General features: G+C 32.6%; 3 protein-coding genes across 17 annotated transcripts in view; 2 read left to right on the forward strand and 1 right to left on the reverse strand.

Moving 5' to 3' along the window:
• LOC139489793 (angiopoietin-related protein 6-like) overlaps positions 1-5,104 on the forward strand; it is a 141,508-nt gene extending 136,404 nt beyond the window's left edge. For 5 of the 6 annotated variants that reach the window (XM_071276641.1, XM_071276638.1, XM_071276637.1 and 2 more), the window contains exons 2-5: positions 1,068-1,198; positions 2,535-2,620; positions 3,142-3,310; positions 4,075-5,104. In XM_071276641.1, the coding sequence (XP_071132742.1) occupies positions 1,084-1,198; positions 2,535-2,620; positions 3,142-3,310; positions 4,075-4,454 (750 nt within the window). In that variant the 5' untranslated portion in view covers positions 1,068-1,083 and the 3' untranslated portion in view covers positions 4,455-5,104. Of the gene's footprint in view, positions 1-402; positions 1,199-2,534; positions 2,621-3,141; positions 3,311-4,074 lie in introns of all 6 variants that reach the window. The other variant, XM_071276640.1, reaches the window with a different exon arrangement.
• Positions 1-18,424, reverse strand: part of LOC139489790 (uncharacterized) — a 36,366-nt gene extending 17,942 nt beyond the window's left edge. The window contains exons 1-2 of the mRNA XM_071276630.1: positions 18,358-18,424; positions 8,096-10,443 (exon numbers count right to left, since the gene is read on the reverse strand). Of these exons, the coding sequence (XP_071132731.1) occupies positions 8,096-10,319 (2,224 nt within the window). The 5' untranslated portion in view covers positions 10,320-10,443; positions 18,358-18,424. The remainder of the gene's footprint in view (positions 1-8,095; positions 10,444-18,357) is intronic.
• A 36-nt stretch (positions 18,425-18,460) lies between these two features.
• Positions 18,461-19,373, forward strand: part of LOC139489786 (uncharacterized) — a 54,085-nt gene continuing 53,172 nt past the window's right edge. For 7 of the 10 annotated variants that reach the window (XM_071276618.1, XM_071276623.1, XM_071276620.1 and 4 more), the window contains exon 1: positions 18,461-18,562. The gene's annotated coding sequence lies outside the window, so the exon portion shown is untranslated. The remainder of the gene's footprint in view (positions 18,563-19,373) is intronic. The other 3 variants (XM_071276626.1, XM_071276627.1, XM_071276619.1) reach the window with 2 other exon arrangements.

Below are 19,373 nucleotides of genomic sequence, written 5' to 3' on the forward strand. Positions count from 1 at the left end.
CACTTCCTGAAAATTTGGCAGAACTGGGACACAATGATTCCCCTGGCAAGGTTGGCTGTTGCTGATGAAAAAAAACAGACAATGCTCTGTGAATATTGCCGTTAGTTGCCCCAAACACGCAAAAAAAAAGGTCTGCTTTGAATATGGGAACAACTAAGTTAGGTGAAGCACCAAAAGAATAAATAACAGATCAACAAAAATGATTAGATACAGTGTATAATGTCTCCTTCAAAACAAAGGACACCCACTTTGTATTTTGCAGCAAACTCTTGATTTTTAAGGCATGCTAGGGCTAGCAGGTCAGTTTTGATGGACTAGCAGTTCTTACAACAGGGCTAGTAAAATCCTGCTGCCAATAAGTCCTGGGCTAGTTAGCTGTAACAAATTTTTTTAACCCCTGATGTGTATGTTTAATTCAATAAAACTTATCTGATTTAAGAATTTATAAATGAAAAGTTACATCTTGGGTTTCTTTATACAAATTATTATTTTCTCATTGATAAAGCATATAACATAAATTGTTATCCATGCATACACATGAAGCATGGATCAGAATAATGTTATGCACATTTAGCATGCATAAATTATTCCCTGGGGATTGCTACCTTGTGACTTAGCAAGTTGAAATACCTGACTCAGCATTTCTGTCTAGTACATTTATCTAGCTTCATAAATAACATATTCTCATCCTGTATATACATTTAGTTATAATTATAAAGCCACCAGACATTACAAGCAGCAATGCATCACTCATCATCACCTGAGATGTTGTGTGTTGGTATTTAAATCTTTTTCTCATAATTTAAAACTCATAATGGATTAAAATCTTAAAACTATATATTCATGATGAGAAAAAGGTCATGAGTGCATAAGAGATTGTGATGAAATCTCAGCCCTTTGAAAAATAACAATATTGCGAGAATATTAAAATGCATATAATATTTATACTGAATCTTTTACATTTTTCTTTTAAATTAATTTAATTAATTGTATTTTGCACTATGGAAATGTAAAAGTAAATTTTTTTTTATTTTTAAAATATGACTTTATATTTTATATTTAAACAGGTAGCTTAGAATTAAAATGGCTATAAGTATGAAGAAGACATTGATACTTGCCGTTGTGTTTGTTTGTTTATCATTGGTTAACAGTCTGGATGAAGAGGCAGTCAATGAAAATGATATTAAACAATATCATGGTAATATACATTCTCACAAACATGTTTAACCCCGCCGCAGTTTTGCGCCTGTCCCAAGTCAGGAGCCTCTGGCCTTTGTTAGTCTTGTATTATTTTAATTTTAGTTTCTTGTGTACAATTTGGAAATTAGTATGGCGTACATTATCACTGAACTAGTATATATTTGTTTAGGGGCCAGCTGAAGGACGCCTCCGGGTGCGGGAATTTCTCGCTACATTGAAGACCTGTTGGTGACCTTCTGCTGTTGTTTTTTTTTCTATGGTCGGGTTGTTGTCTCTTTGGCACATTCCCCATTTCCATTCTCAATTTTATTCTTACTAGTACTACATCTGATACTTGTGTAAAAATTATTTTTGGTTTTAAATATTGTCCCTAGGCCGTTTGTAATAAACACATACAGTCTTTCAAATGAAAATTATTATATAAAGTTCAGGTTTTGCAAGGGAAAACCAAAAAAATCATTCTGTTTTATAAATCTTATATAAGATGTAAATTGATACATGTATTATGTATTGAAGAATTATGAAAGTCAATTTCAATTAAATCCAAGCAATGCATGTTTGAAGAGACCTACACATTTATAATTATTGCATAGTCTGTGTTTTACTATTGTAAGTCCCACATTTAAGGTGGTAGACCTTGATTGAGGGAGATAACTCTTTAAATCAGTTGTGTGTTTGTTAAAGTCAAGTTTCATCAATGTTTTTTAAGCATTTACCTGAAACAGATTGGAAATAATCTATGTAACCTAGAAGCTTAGAATATATTTATGAAAATAGTTGACACAAACGTAATAATGATTTTTAGAGTTATCTCCCTTAACCTAGGTCTACTTCCTTAAAGTGCACATTTTGGTGAAAAATAAAAATGGTATCAAATTCTTTAGATTATCTGAAAGTTTCGTTGAAATCATGTGAGATATTAGTTTAGGAGTTGGCTTTACAAACTTCTGACAGACAAATGAACAAAAGCAATAATTCTACATCTCTCCTTCACTTAGGTTGCAACCATTTAACTTCAAAAGGTGGTAATGATTTTTGTCTGAGTGAGAAAAATTTTTGTCATCTGACTAACCACAACTTTTTTTCATCAAATTGGGAATCAGAATATTTTTGAAAAAAAAAAAAAAAAATATCCCCTTTTTTCCCTTGAAGTAAAATTGTGGTTCCCTTAGGCATGTTAGGGAGAGGATGAGATAATTTGTATGATTATTTCAGATTTTTCTCAAGCTTTTTGGCTTAACTTTTATAATTGCCCCAAAACTTTGCTACAGTAATTAATACATAAACAATAGTTCACTGGTTTATATATTTTACCACAAGTTCTTTTCATTTAGATTGTGGAGCAGCCAGAAAACTTGGAGGTTACCAAAAGAGGGGTGTATATAAACTATGGATGAATACAACAAAGACCTACTTTAAGGTAGGGAAACTTTTAAAGGCCATATCATATGTTTGAATGTATGGCAGAAATAAATAAAAAAATTACCAATTTCATGCCAGTGTTCATTCCTCTTTGAATTTTATCAGGAGGTGGTTAATCTACAGTTTGGGTGCTGAAATTTGCACAAACCACTAACAATTGTTGAAATAGTAGCCCCACAACTATTTTCTATAACTATTTTTATTGAAAATCTTCATTATCACTTTTCAAGATAATCCAATCATCATATTCAAACAGGAAATAATCCCCTCAATTGTCTTGTTACTGTGTTTAAGTGATTAATAAAGTGCAAGAAGTAATTTGTCTGATCTTGGTACTCTTGATGGTATACCTTAAACCTGACAGGTGTAACTACCTCAAAACTAACCATCAGTGGCAAAAACAGTGAAAAACATAAAGCCACCTCTTCTTTTGAAGGACAGATTAGAATTATGCTTTAGCAATTATTTTTTTTAACTCTACCCTTAGTTACTTTCATATTCAATTATTTTCTATTTCAGATTATATGTGAGCATACACCAAACAACTCCTTCAATGTAATTCAGCGCAGGGTTGACGGAAGAGAAAACTTCAACAGATATTGGCATGATTATGTAGCTGGTTTTGGTTCTTCTCAGGGAGATTACTGGGCGGGTCTTAACTCAATTTATTACTTGACAAATCATCAAGGTAAGATCATATTAAAGCTATGTATGTTTAGGGAAGAACCATGTAACTTCAAAAAGGGGGGTGGGGGTCTTAGGGATATGTTTTTTTCCCTAAAAAAAATATTCTGATCCCCAATTTGATTGAAAGAAATATACATGAAACCAGTATTTTCCCAAAGTACCTTTAAGTGTTCAATTTTGAAGAAAATAAATTTGATTGATAGGGTTTAAAAAAATGTTGCCCTTTGTGTGAAAACAAATTTCTTTCTCAGACAAAAATAATGAAAAAAAACCACTCACTTGAAGTTTGATGGTTGCTCTCATTAAGTTTTTTTTTAACAAAAGTAGAGTGAAGGGATTAATTTCTTACAGTGTTGAAGACCAATTAGTGGTCTTTGTCTTTTTTCTGCTCTTTGGGTAGGTTGTTGTCTTTTTATCACATTTCCATTTACATTCTTTATTTTAGCAAGTTATTAGGACATTTTGTAACTTATCTGAGCATATATATTCCTTTGATTAATTTCTGTAACTGTTCATGCATAGGCTGTTTAAAATGAAATGATTTATGCACTATATTTTGAGTATCTAGCAAGTAGAGATAAACTTGGAAGATTTAGATATCAAGTCAGTATCTTAGTTTTGATTTTATTTCATGTAATCTTAACCCCCAAAAAGATGCCATCTCTCCAATTAAAACTCTAAGAACTCCCTATCACCTACTGACTGAAAGAAACATATATAATATATATATATATATATATAAATATCCTGTTTGATTTATTTCAGGAAACAGTATTCTGACAGTTAACTTACAAGATTGGGCAGGAATTAACAAAAATGCTCGCTACAACTACTTCAAACTGATGGATTCTACACACTTCAGGCTATCAATCGGTGGCTACAGTGGGGATACAGGAGACTCAATGTCACAAAATAACAACATGGTGTTTGCCACACCAGACAAGTTAGACACCCACAGATGTGCCGCAGGCTATCAGGGAGGATGGTGGTTCAATTACTGTACCTACGCATTTTTGAATGGAAAGTATTATTATGGCGGACCCTACCAACCAAGTGGACAGTTTTATGATGGTATCTACTGGTACAGTTGGGGAGGATATGGATATTCAATGAAGTTTGCACAAATGATGCTGTCAAGTTCATAAGCTGTGCAAAATCATGATGAAGTACATACTTTGACAATATATTCACAACTGCAAACAAATAAACAAATCAAAATCAATGTTATAAAAATAGCTATCAATTTTGTTGCATTTTTTTGCAAACTTTATGCATTTCATTACATTTATAACTTATATATGTTTATTAGCTTATATGGTATTAGCTTACATTTATTACTTATATGTTTATTAGCTTTCAGTGATGCATATTTTTGTACAGAATCTCCGATTGTAAATGAACAGTTCCTGTCAGAAGTCAGAATCAATGTAAAATAACTTAAATGCAGCATTCTAAGTTTTAATTTTTAATGTTTATTCAATTTGACTTGTCTTTATCATGTTTATTTTAAGTTTGCCATATTTCATGTAATATTTACAAGGGAGATAATTCAGAAATATTTAAAACTGCTAAAAGCAAATCATTGAAAATGTATTAGTCTTCAAACTTATGTGTGCAAACTTACATGTAGTCATAGGCTTACTGTTATTCATGCAACTGAACATAAATTACAGTAAATTTGATTAAAAAAATTAGATGCAATTAGTGAATTTTTCATATTTTGTTTTCTATCATTGTCTAGAAGTCATGTTATTTTTTTTTATTTTCAAAATCAATAAATTTTTATACACTTCTAGTTGTTTTTTCTGCATGTACAAAAACTACATTGTATTATGCCCAATTTCCAAGTCAAACCTCATAATTATGCTTAAACACAATTCAAACAACTGAACATGCTGAACCATTCAGTGATGTGCTGTGAAAATTGACGGAAGTATCTATTTTGAACAATATCACATAGAACTTCTTTGAAGATGTAAATAACCATCATATAATCAATTCATTCAACTGTATTTTTGATTCAACTCAACAACTTTATTTTCAAACTATTCTGAAAAAATAAGGACAAATTACCTGTAATCATTGATTGTTAATTTGATTAAACATCCTTTATAATAAATTAACCTGATATGGGAAGGATGAATAGAAGTACACACAGGCTGGAAAACATTTCTTCTACTATGGTCGATGTGAATTAAAAACAAAAAGAGGCTCCTAGGAGTATGTCATGAACACTTCAACAGTGTACTTTTTACTTCCGATCAATTTTTAGTGTTAGATTTTTATCCTGAATTTTTATACGACCGCAAAATTTGAAAAATTTTTCGTCGTATATTGCTATCACGTTGGCGTCGGCGTCGTCGTCGTCGTCGTCCGGCGTCCGAATACTTTTAGTTTTCGCACTCTAACTTTAGTAAAAGTGAATGGAAATCTATGAAATTTTAACACAAGGTTTATGACCACAAAAGGAAGGTTGGTATTGATTTTGGGAGTTTTGGTCCCAACATTTTAGGAATTAGGGGCCAAAAAGGGCCCAAATAAGCATTTTCTTGGTTTTCGCACTATAACTTTAGTTTAAGTTAATAGAAATCTATGAAATTTTGACACAAGGTTTATGACCACAAAAGAACGGTTGGGATTGATTTTGGGAGTTTAGGTTTCAACAGTTTAGGAATTAGGGGCCAAAAAAGGGCCCAAATAAGCATTATTCTTGGTTTTCGCACAATAACTTTAGTTTAAGTAAATAGAAATCAATGAAATTTAAACACAATGTTAATGACTACAAAAGGAAGGTTGGTATTGATTTTGGGAGTTTAGGTCCCAACAGTATAGGAATTAGGGGCCAAAAAGGGACCCAAATAAGCATTTTTCTTGGTTTTCGCACCATAACGTTAGTATAAGTAAATAGAAATCTATGAAATTTAAACACAAGGTTTATGACCATAAAAGGAAGGTTGGTATTGATTTTGGGAGTTTTGGTCCCAACAGAATAAGGGGCCCAAAGGGTCCAAAATTAAACTTTGTTTGATTTCATCAAAATTGAATAATTGGGGTTCTTTGATATGCCGAATCTAACTGTCATGACTGTGTATGTAGATTCTTAACTTTTGGTCCCCTTTTCAAATTGGTCTACATTAAGGTCCAAAGGGTCCAAAATTAAACTTAGTTTGATTTTGACAAAAAATGACTCAGTTAGGTTCTTTGATATGCTGAATCTAAAAATGTACTTAGATTCTTGATTATTGGCCCAGTTTTCAAGTTGGTCCAAATCGGGGTCCAAAATTAAACTTTGTTTGATTTCATCAAAAATTGAATAAATGGGGTTCTTTGATATACCAAATCTAACTGTGTATTTAGATTCTTCATTTTGGTCCTGTTTTCAAATTGGTCTACACTAAAGTCCAAAGGGTCCAAAATTAAACTTAGTCTGATTTCAACAAAAATTGAAATCTTGGGGTTCTTTGATATGCTGAATCCAAAAATGTACTTAGATTTTTTATTATGGGCCCAGTTTTCAAGTTGGTCCAAATCAGGATCTAAAATTATTATATTAAGTATTGTGCAATAGCAAGTCTTTTCAATTGCACAGTATTGCGCAATGGCAAGAAATATCTAATTGCACAATATTGTGAAATAGCAAATTTTTTTTAATTAGAGTTATCTTTCTTTGTCCAGAATAGTAAGCAAGAAATATCTAATTGCAAAATATTGTGCAATAGCAAGATTTTTTTTTAATTGGAGTTATCTTTCTTTGTCCAGAATCAACTTAAATCTTTGTTATATACAATATACAATGTATATTCACTTTTTACTACCAACTGATAAATTATAATAAATAACATTCAGTGATAACAAGCAGTTTTTTTTACATCTTAATATTTTATGATGTATTTAAATGAGTAGTTATTGTTGCAAACTCCATTAGAAATTTTAATTGAGATTAGTTTTGGAATAAGGGAAAGGGGGATGTGATTAAAAAAATTGGGTTCAATTTTTCTCATTTGAAATTTCATAAATAAATAAGAAAATTTCTTCAAACATTTTTATGCCCCACCTACGATAGTAGAGGGGCATTATGTTTTCTGGTCTGTGCGTCCGTCCGTTCGTCCGTCCGTCTGTCCCGCTTCAGGTTAAAGTTTTTGGTCAAGGTAGTTTTAGATGAAGTTTAAGTCCAATCGACTTCAAACTTAGTACACATGTCCCCTATGATATGATCTTTCTAATTTTAATGCCAAATTAGAGTTTTTACCCCAATTTCACGGTCCACTGAACATGGAAAATGATAGTGCGAGTGGGGCATTCGTGTACTGAGGACACATTCTTGTTTTGAGAGGATTAATATTCAACAGCATAGTGAATTGCTCTAAGAGAAAACAAAAATTTTAAGTTCATTAGAACACATTCATTCTGTGTCAGAAACCTATGCTGTGTCAACTATTTAATCACAATCCAAATTTAGAGCTGAATCCAGCTTGAATGTTGTGTCCATACTTGCCCCAACCGTTCAGGGTTCAACCTCTGCGGTCGTATAAAGCTACGCCCTGCGGAGCATCTGGTTATAATATTTATTTGTGTCATTTTAAAGCAATGAATTTCAAAGGGCTGCAACTCCTGAGCAACAAAAAAGAAAATGATTACATCCTCGTCCTTCCGCTATGGAAACTTGTCTCATTGGAATAAATACCACTATGACCAAATCTCCATAATCTTTTCAATACATGTTCTTGTTTTTACTTTACAAAAAAATATCTATGGTTTGCAATTTTCTACCTTACTTAATACTAACCTTGTGACTTTTGTTCTTTGTTCATGACCAATGGCTGATCTTGAGGCTCTGTTTGTACAAACTGAAATATAGGTTGTTGTCTCAATAAATGAGCTCGAAACTTTGGTTCTTTCAATAGTTTAGCTTGAATTTGTCGTTGATCCAATAGTTTAACTCTACCATTTATCTTCACAGATACTTTAGCTTGAAGTAGATTTTGCACCAACAGCTGACTCTGATGCTGTTTTTGCACTGAAGGCTGACCTTGAGACTGTGTTTGCACTGATGGCCTACTCTTAGACCGTGTTTGCATTGACAGCTGACCTTGAGACCGTGTCTGCATTGTTGACTGGCCCTTAGAACGTGTTCGTACTGATGGCTGACCCTGAGACCGAGAGCGTGTTTGCTCTGATTGTTGACTTACAGATTGTGCTTGCACTGATAGTTGACCTTCAGGTTGTTTTTGCAGTGATAGGTGGTGTTGAGGCTGTGTTTGCACAGATAGTTGACCTTCAGGGGGTGTTTGCACAAAAGGTTGACCTTCAGGTTGAACTTGCACTAATATCTGACTTTGAGGCTGTGTTTGTACTGATAGTTGACCTTGTCTTGTTATGCTAGCTGGCAATGCATTCTTTTTTCTACTCAATATGTTTTGTAATGGTACGCAATGTTCAACTCTTTTGGTGTCAAACATATTTACATTTTTACTTCCAGGAAGACAAACTTCCGATTCAACCATAGCTTTATCATGTTTATTATTTGATTTGTCACATTCAATATCCATGGGATCTGCAATTTTTAAAGTAGTTTTCTCGCACTCAGTAAAAACTGTCTCAGGACATAAACTACTGTGTCTACAAACTTCAGTTTCAGGTGTACTTGCAGGAGTGATGACATTTTCAAACTGCCCAAACTCGGTTTCAGTTACATTTTTTATTTTTATGGGTTGATCTACATTTACATATTGATCAGCTGTTAAATGATCATCTTTTTTTCTAGAGGATTCCAATGTTACAAATGATTCTTTTAAACGTTTACTTGGTTGATCGGCCACATGGCCTGCACTCTGAGGCTCCAGTGTCAACTTACAACCAGTATCCTGATTTTCAATCACATTGCTACTTTCTGTAGTACTTTGAGTTTTTTTACGTTTGACTATTATATATTTAGTACGTTTCCCAGTTAACGGTAACAATTTGGAAGGAAGGTTCTGTGTTATGTTGCCTTGAACTAATTTGTTAAATAAATTCTGAGATGTAGCGGCCGGTGAGACATTATGAGATGTAGTGGAGGGTAAGACATTCTGAGATGTAGTAGAGGGTGAGACATTCTGAGATGTAGCAGAGGGTGAGACAAAGCTTGGTAAGATCTTTGACAATGTTACATCCTTAGACGTTGAAGCTGCATTACGTTCTGTTGTGGGTGGGTCAAGTGTAGATCTTGCAGTTGATTTTCTAGCATTAATAGTAGCTAATAATAGCTGTTTTGTTCTTGCAGTGGAAGAAGGAATGCTAATAGGTAAAGTGTTCGGAAATTTGGCATAGGGAACCAGTGTTGTTCTTTCTGGTACCCCAGTAAATCCTGGTGTGGAGATTTGTTTCGTATTCTCAGGAAAATGTGAAACCTTTTCTACAATATTATGTGGTTTGGTTGAAGGATCACATTTCATTCTTGAACTCAGTATTTGTACTAAAGGAACATCAATCAGTTTGGATGAGATTGTTTCCTGGGGCCTCTTATTGAAATTGACTGAAGGAACGGGAATTACTTCTATACATGAACTGGCAACTCTTTGTATTGGTTTTGGCACTGATTGAATCAGTTGACCTTGATTACATCTTTGCATTGGTTTTGGTACAGATTGAATAAGTTGACCTTGTTCACATCTTTGCATTGGTTTTGGTAAAGATTGAAACAATTGAGCTTGTTCACATCTGGTTGCTACAGGAGTTGCTGCTGCTGAGTTTGAGGCCAGAAGAGAATCTTTCTCTGTAGAGCCTTCATGCTGACGTTCATCTTTATTGAACACCAGTGTCCCATCTGAGTACTCAAATAATACCTCCATTTCTCCATATTCTGTCTTAATTGTGTGTGTTGAACCTGTTGCTTTGTTATCTACACCATGGTCAATTTCTGATTGTGCCTTTACAGCTTCATCTTGTGGTGCAAGTTTTGTTTCAACTTTAACATGGGTATCAACATCTGGTCCTGTCTTAACATGCTTATTATTAATGTCAGTACTCATTGTGATGATTAATTTTTCCTATCACATCATTTTATTTTTGCTTGTGTTGACTACCAGTAATATTATTCTAATACATCTTTTTTTTTACTTCTGTTAAAGTTTTTTTTTTCCTAAAACCACATCTCTGAAAAAAAAGTAAAAGAATTGTATTTAAAAGATGAGAAATTAACATGATTAATAGGATTATGAAATACATTCCTTGACATTCAGAGCTTAAAAAACATTGTAAAAAAAGAATGTGTCCATAGTACAAGGATTCCCCACCATTACTTTCATTTTTATGTTCAATAGACCATGAAATTTGGGTAAAAACTCTAATTTAGATACAAAAATTAGAAAGATCATATCATAGGGAACAATGTGTACTAAATTACAAATTGACTGGACCTTAACTTCAAAAACATAATAAATCAAAGTGCTTGAAAGCATTGAAAGGTAAAGATTGCTTAAATTTATCAGTAGGAGGCAAAATTAAACATTGCATTGTAGAAACATGATAAAGCATTGTTTGTAGTTTATTTATAACTATAATCATAGACAAGGGAAAGTAACCTCAATTTTAAATATTACTTTAACAATGGCATCATTGATCATTTCAGAACAAATATTTGACCTTTCACAAATTATGTAATATTCTTGAAAAGTATACCATCATTTTGTACCATGAATATCTGATCATTATTTCATCCAATAAACTTCTGGAAATTTTCCTAGAAAGGATGTATAAAATGTAAAAATCAATGCACTATATTGTGTGTAATACATATCAAAAGTAGTGATGATCCTTGGAAGATTTAAATATCAAATCTGTAACATAGGGTTTTGATTGCATTTCATTTAATCTTTACCCCAAATCTACCTTGACAAAAACTTCAACCAAAACTACCTTGTCAAAAACTTTAACCAAACATTTTAACCTGAAGGCGACAGACGGACAAATGGGAGAACGAACAGCGAAAAGGATGAACCGACAAACTGACGCATAGACTAAAAATATTTGGACGTGTAAATTCACTAAAATTCAATTAAAAGTACAAAGAACTTCCAAATGTCCTAGGCATTGCTCTTCTTTTAAATTATCTTTTTTTTCAAGGTACAAGGGCAATAATTAAAAAAATAAAACTTGTTTTATGTTCCTTAAATCTTTTTAAAATAAAATATCTTAAAAATTTAAAGAAATGAACATGATGAAGGCTTCAGAGCAAATGCAATCTGATTACCTTTATAACATGTATAATTATATTCTAAGGGCCATAATTCTTTACAAATATTTGATGAGCTCTTATTTTCGTAACTTTTGTCAAAGACATTGCTGACATAAACATGTTTTGGCCTATGATATAAGTTTCATAAAATTCTGGCAATAATTGTACACAAATAGAATTCTGACATTGTAATTTTTCATATAATCAATATTTCCAAAGGGCCTGCAACTCCTTTACAATTAATCAATCAGCTCTGATCATTGAACTCATCAAAGACATTAATGATCATTGATGATATAAACCTATCCTAAATTTCATTAAAATCTGGCAATAATTGTAAACATTCATAAGGCAATTTTCTATATAATTAATATTTCTAAGGGGTATAACTCTTTTAGAAATTATTATTTGTCACTGATTTTCAAACTTGTCATATATATTGCTAATATATTCTTATGTTATGTAGGACTCAAAGTTCTGGTGGGTTTTAGATTTATGACAGATTTCTAATCTATTGTAAATATATATGGCATCATACATGTACCATCCCCAATCTAAGGCAGATTTTTAATAATCCTAATCTATGGCAACATTTTAGTTTCCTAATCATTATCTGTGGGATTTTTTTTTAGTTTCCTAATCTATGGCGGATTTAAGAAATAAATGATGTAAGCTATACTTTATTGTAGTTTTAACATGGGTAGGCATTACAGTTGTATATTCGTGATTATTTTCACCCGAGCTATAGTGAGGGTTAAAATAACAGGAATATAATGCCTATTCATGTTAAAACTACAATAAAGTACATGTATAGCTTGCATCAATTATTTCGATTCTGATTAGGGCAATTAAGGTAATTTCTATGTCCGATGTGTATTTATAAGTGTACCACGTTTGTGTAGACTTTTCCATGAACCTCCCTTTTGTGTTTGTACATGTTTATCATTTTATTCTGGTACCAAATAAGTTGAACAAAGGTATAACATTACATTGGCCCATGATTGGGTTGTACATTTGTTGAGGAAGCATTAGACATGTTAGATGTAAACAAGCAAACGACTGGCAATGTGATTTTTCAGAGGGAGGAGTTTTGAACAACCAGCATGAACAGTTGTAGTATTTAGGTCAAATATGTCAATTTTAAATTGCAACACATTACAGTCATAATAAATAAATTAGTAACAACATGTGCATCATTTAAGAGTTTGGAAGTGTTTGAAGTTAATGAAATGTATTAAATGCATGACGATTTGATAAAGTTCATTATTCTCAATATACGCATGTGCAAACAAATTTTATTGGATTTAGAGCATACATGTGTAGGTTCATTGATAAAGCAAAAGAAGCACGTCATATTAGAATTCTAGTTTTCAAAAACTTTGGCACCCTACACATTTGCACCTCACATGTTCACCCCCGAAGTCTGTTCCCACCCTACATGTTCGCCACCAATTTTTATTAGAATTTCATTTGAACTATTAGATACATTTATCATGTTTATTATACATGTTATGTATATATATATATACCAAATAACCCAAACATGATGATTCGAATTTCAGTTGAATTGTTAGATATATTTATTTATATGTGTATATACCAAATAACCTAAACATGCTAAATATGATTAAGATTTATTCAACACATTAAAAACATGTTGTCAAAATCTCACCAAAAAAATATTTATTACAATACACTAACCAAAACATGGGAAAAAAGATATTCAACACAAAAATAAAATACTGGTTGTTAGAATTTCACTTGATTTAAAAACAAATAGAGAAAAATGTTTATAGCAAAACACTTACCATGATTGACACAAAAAAAAAACTTGTCAGAATCTGACTTTAATTAGCATAGGCGGATCCAGGGGGCCCAGGCCCCCCTTTTGTTGGAAAAATTTGATTGATTATACAGGGAATCACTGAAGTGTGACTAGAGCGGGCCCCCCTTAGGTCAGTCCACAGGTATTTGGGGCATGGACCCCCCTTTTTTGGACCTCACTTAAAAAAAAATTGTTTGGTGTTTTTTATTTATTTTCAATTTTCTACAATGTATGAACATATATCAAGTCTCAACAATCCATTGCTAGTCGATTGCAATAACTTTTTTACTATCCATACGAGCCCCAAGTGATTCTTTTTTCACTTGGGGCTCGTATGGATAGTAAAATTGCAATAATTATAATTTCATTCGTTTAAACGGGCAGTGCATTAGAGTGAAATTAATTTCTCCTGGGTGTTTCATCATATGTAGCATAGAGGGCGTAATGTTTTCCCGCTTCAAAATTATTTTCGCGGTATTTTATTGCCTATGTAATCATTCAGCACGACATCGTCAATCTGAGCAGTCGAATTTTCTTTTTTTTTTTTTTTTTTTTTTTTTTATACTTGAAGCATTTATTTTTCAGGTTTTTTTTTTGTTTTTTTTTATCTTTTATTTGTTTTTCAATAGTCAGGATTTTACAATACCCCTACAATCACCACCTGACTATGGTTTTTGGGGTAAATATTGAAAGTTACATGTATATACAAGACTATCCATTTTGTTTTTTTTTAAATTTATCTTCTCGAATTTTCTTGGTACGCTGCCTATCTTGAATTTGACAATGGACCCAGATTCTCCATCATTACTCGAGGAATCGCCTGCATGGTGTTTCACAACAGGACATTTTCAGCACATGTAAACAACATTTAAAATTTCAACAGCAGCCCTTTCGAGAACCTCATCCCGGTTGGTATGACGTTTTCCCGTTAAATTGCAACATGTCCAGCACGAGCGGAAGTCAGTCTGAGTTTCAGGAGCCTGCTATGGATGTGGATAACCAATATTTGAGGAATAGATGCCTATTCAACCCGAAAGCAGTCGATAGGCAAAATACGGAATTATTTATTTAAGATGAGTATTTAAATATTTCTATTGGTAGTCAATCGAGTGCACACTTACTCACACCCGACTAGTTTCATTTTGAATATGAACAAGGTCAGTCTAAAATTATCGCCAGAGATAGAGTATAGAGACATATTGATTTTTGGTATACCATTGGATGTCATGATTTCATTACCGATACCATTTTACACGCTTATAAAAATACATTTTTATACTACACGGCTGTCCGTTTGTTTACAAAACAATTGTGCTGCCATTACATACCGTGATTTGGTTTTAGAAGCTATTGAAGATTTTTTGTTAGAGGACTTATTATTGAATGTACTGATGCTAAAGCATTGGTTTGCAAATTCACTTCCTACCTGTTCAAAACAATGGTAATGAAAGTTTAATTTTAGATATAGGTCAATAGGTCATAACAATTTACATCTATGGAAAACACCTTTGTGAAATTTGAAGATATCATGGTAGCTATGCAATCTAATAAACAGATTTGTATTGTTTTAAGTTTGACATTCAGCTTATCACCATATATATAGGCATATACGATCTGCATTCTGATGATCTTGGTTTTTACTGGACATATTACAAGGTATAATAGTTGAGACTACAAATCCTTGGATGAAAGTTCATATATATTTTTATTCTCGTTCCCCCTTTTTTGGATAAAGTTCTGCTTATTTTATATTTACTAAAGTTACTTGACCACTAATTAAATTGAGGTGGAAAGAAATTTTCATGTATATAGATTATGGATTTGACACCGATTCTGATATTAGCGTGTGTACAGATATTGCCACCTGAGTTAAACAGGACCTTGTTGACCAAAGTGGTTGTGTCCATATGGTCTCCCAGTTATACATTAATATATTTGGTTATTTCATTGATACAGGCAAAGCTATCATAAGCATACCAGTTGAGACTGTCATAACTGTTTGATACCATAAAACAAGTAATACTATCTTCAGAATATTTAGGTTGATTTTATGGGAGAATTGTAACTGTTGGTCAGATTATATCCATGTCGTTTATACATGTATGTCATAGGAATGTGGCTTATATTATGATTGAATCATTATTATTGATGTTAAGTCAGCCTATTCTTCTAATGTAATATTGGACTTTCAGTTCAAAGTAAAGAGCAGCTTATACTCTGCCTAGAAAATCTTAAATGTGTTAATCTTAACATTTTGTATCCATTTTTCGTGTCACGACTATGTTTAAAGTGATACCAGTGGAACTGGATATAGTAGATGTTCAGTAGAAAATCCTAAGAATATTGCTCATGGCATGTGTCATGAATACGATGTACGCCATAGTTCTACTTGGAAAGAACTTACGGCTGTTAAATGTATATTGCTTCCTTGACAGATTTTATGGGAGATAAACGCATTAATGGTTTATGGATAACCAAAACGTCGTTTCCATTGTTCATATATATATATATATATATATATATATACATAAGGGCATTATGAAGCCTTATTTGCAAGATTTTGCATATATGCTATTTTTTTGTGACTTGTTTGAAGCACACTTGTTCTAAGAGGTTGAATGGATACCTAGGGCAAAGTATGAAATTGCAGACTATATAAGTCGTATCATAAATACTGATGACTGCCGTTATGCAGTACATATTTTTGAATATTTGGATTCCCTGTTTGGGTCCTCATGATATTAATTGGTTTGTTAGTGATTATAACCATCGTTTACCTGTATTTTACTCCAGGTATTGGAATGTACATTCAATGTGTATTGATGCGTTCACTGTCAATTGGCAAGGTTTAAATGGGTGGTATGTTCCCCCAGTTTGCCTATTATTGAAAGTCCTTATGTATACATGCAGCAATGTAAGGCATGTTTTTACTATTATTTTACATTTGTGGAGATCGGCGTATTACTAGCCGTTTTTATATATCAAAGGAGATAGATTAATTGATCAGAAGGTATAAATGGGTGGTATGTTCCCCCAGTTTGCCTATTATTGAAAGTCCTTATTTATACATGTACAAGGCATATGGTACTATTATTATAGTATATGGTACTATTATTATAGTACATGGTACTATTATTATAGTACATGGTAAAATGTACTATTATTATAGTACCTTTTGTGGTGATCGGCGTTTTACTGGCCGTTTTATTTTATTGATCAGGTGTTGGGTTTACATTACCTACCTACTAACAAAGCTAACTTTTTACCTGGTAGAGGGAATAAATCGGCTTTTGGTATATTGATTTACTATTTAAGGTGTTGGCTATTAGAATGGAGTTTAGGGCGACATTAAATTAACTAATATTAACTTGGTGATCGTTTTCATGTATTGGAGACATTTTTATTGCATGTACTATATTGTATTTATTCATTTTATTGGTATATTATGTATTGAATTGATGAACTATGTCAAAAATTTGGAAGGAACCACATATCAATTTAAAATAATGTTATTAAATATGTTTTTTCCAGATGTCCAATAACGATATTGCTTTGTCTAGTCCTGTATGTGATGCATACTATAGTATAAAGGGGCGCACTCGATTATTGGTGAAGATTCTCCAACAGATTCCCAATTAGTGAATTATGTTTTAAGGATGTTAAAAAGAAATTAGGCTACCAAATCTGGAAGGAAGAGCCGATGAGTTATTACAGGATGCGTTTAATAAGTTATTTTGTGCACACAACGTACCATGTGTGCTTGTCCGGATATTTACCATGTTTACAGAGATGGAAACTGGTTTATTATAGTGAATTCGAAGAACGTCACAACTTTGCGTCTAGTCCTAATTTGGAATTATATATGCCTGGAGTGGCATTTAATCTGATTCTAATTTGTATTTATTCAGGAATTTGTCACAAGTGAAAGAAAATTTTGTTTTTCGTTCAACAAATAAGCCTTTAAGCTATACAAGCATTTAAGCTATACAAGGATGAGGGAAATATCTTTGATGCAATTTCTCCATTTGTTCCCGATATAAAAGCATATATAGTTTACGAACTTGTGGTGCTATTACCGCTGCAAGGTTTGGTTTTTTCAGATAGACTTTTTACACGTCATGGACGTTGGAAGTCGAACACTTAAAAGGATGGCTTTGTGAAAGACAATTTATCAGAACGTAGGATTGTTTCTCAGAATTTGGGAAATGAATATCTTTTTTGTTTTATTTACATTTTGAACTATATAATTTCCCATACATAGTAATTAATAGCTTCCCGTTCTTTGGGTTCAGCATCGGCGTTGTCGTGCGACTATCCACTTTACTAAGTCTTTGGTATTTATTATAGCCTTTTATGGGGTGCATATTCAGAGTATTTATGCATACTTGGATATTTGGTACAAGTATTGGTTATACTTGGACATTTGGTACAAGTATTGGTTATTTGGTGCAAGTATTTGTTTTATGTCTACATTGATGGGTGGTTTATACCAGGAGAACTTTTTTACTATCCATACAAGCCCCAAGTGATTCTTTTTTCACTTGGGGCTCGTATGGATAGTAAAAAAGTTATTGCAATCGACTAGCAATGGATTGTTGAGACTTGATATATGTTCATACATTGTAGAAAATTGAAAATAAATAAAAAAACACCAAACATTTTTTTTTTAGTGAGGTCCAAAAAAGGGGTGTCCATGCCCAAAATACCTGTGGGTCAGTCAGGAACGGACTGGTAATTCCCTTTAGACCCTCATATATCTGGAACTCACCATATATTTGAGTCCTACATACATATTTATAGACCAGAACCAGAGAACAAAGATGATTTTGTAAATAGAATCATGCTCTCCGGTTATATTTTCATAAAGGGGCGAGTTGGTAAACAAAAGTGGGGCGAGTTGGTGATACATCAACTGATTGAGATCGGATTAAGCAAAATATTAACTGTTTTTGTTACATACATAACAATGATCATCTATTATAATATATTATTTTTACAATGCACTGACCTATTTTTTGTTTCGTTCCTGCTTGGAAAGGGGAGAGTATCGGAGAGAAGCTTGTTTATTATGTCATTTACGGAAATTGCTCAGTCCTCATCCGTGATGCATCCAGATTTTACAATGAAAAAAATGGAAAATGGCAGATTTCACTTGATTTTTTCATTTGTTTTTCTTGCCTGCAATAATAAATAGCCTGTTGCATAGCATGTTTGTAAGTATAAATGTTGGAGACAAAATTATCCACAACGTTCTAACACAAGGCATAAAATTGCAGGCTTCCTGTTGAGTTTTCTACAGCTTACTTAAGGTTCATCATAAGGAATTGAAAAATATGACCGTGTTTACACCTCCAAAATTACTATGAGTACAGACAAACTGGTACATCCAGGAAAGTTTTAAGGCATGGCAGGAACTAGATATATAAAAGTTATATGAAGTCTACGTTTCAGAAAATTAAAAACTTACCTGGATTTTGATGTTCATTTTTTTCCAGTCTGCAGAAGATAGCAAAATAAACAAACACCCGAGTTTCATTTGATACGGTCCACTCAGTTACACAGTTTAAACCTGTTAAATCACCTATTGTTTACAGGTGTCTATTGTCCATCTATTGTCCATTTAAATCAATACTACTCACAACATTGATTATATGAGGGGAGCTTCTCAATCGTTTTCACTACTTAGTTAATTTTTGCACCTTCTGCAGGAACGAAAAAAAATGGATAGCAAAATCTAGAAAAGTTTATAATTTTCTGAAACACAAAATGCATTTAAAATTTATATATCTAGTTCCTGCCATCCCTTAAAACTGTTGCAGGTGTATAGGTTAGTCTGTACTCAGAGTAAAATTTGGGGTGTAAATACGGCCATTTTAGCCAAAAGGTTATGATGAACCTTAAGGTTCATCATAACAAAAGGACAAATATGGCCTGAAGGAAAAAAAAGGAAAAAAAATGCCCATCAAAATCCAAAAGAGATTTTATCTTTCTGAAACACAAAATGCATTTAACTTTATTATATCT

This window comes from Mytilus edulis, chromosome 9 (genome assembly GCF_963676685.1).
Source record: "Mytilus edulis chromosome 9, xbMytEdul2.2, whole genome shotgun sequence".
In the NCBI taxonomy this organism is placed as follows: Eukaryota; Metazoa; Mollusca; class Bivalvia; order Mytilida; family Mytilidae; genus Mytilus; species Mytilus edulis.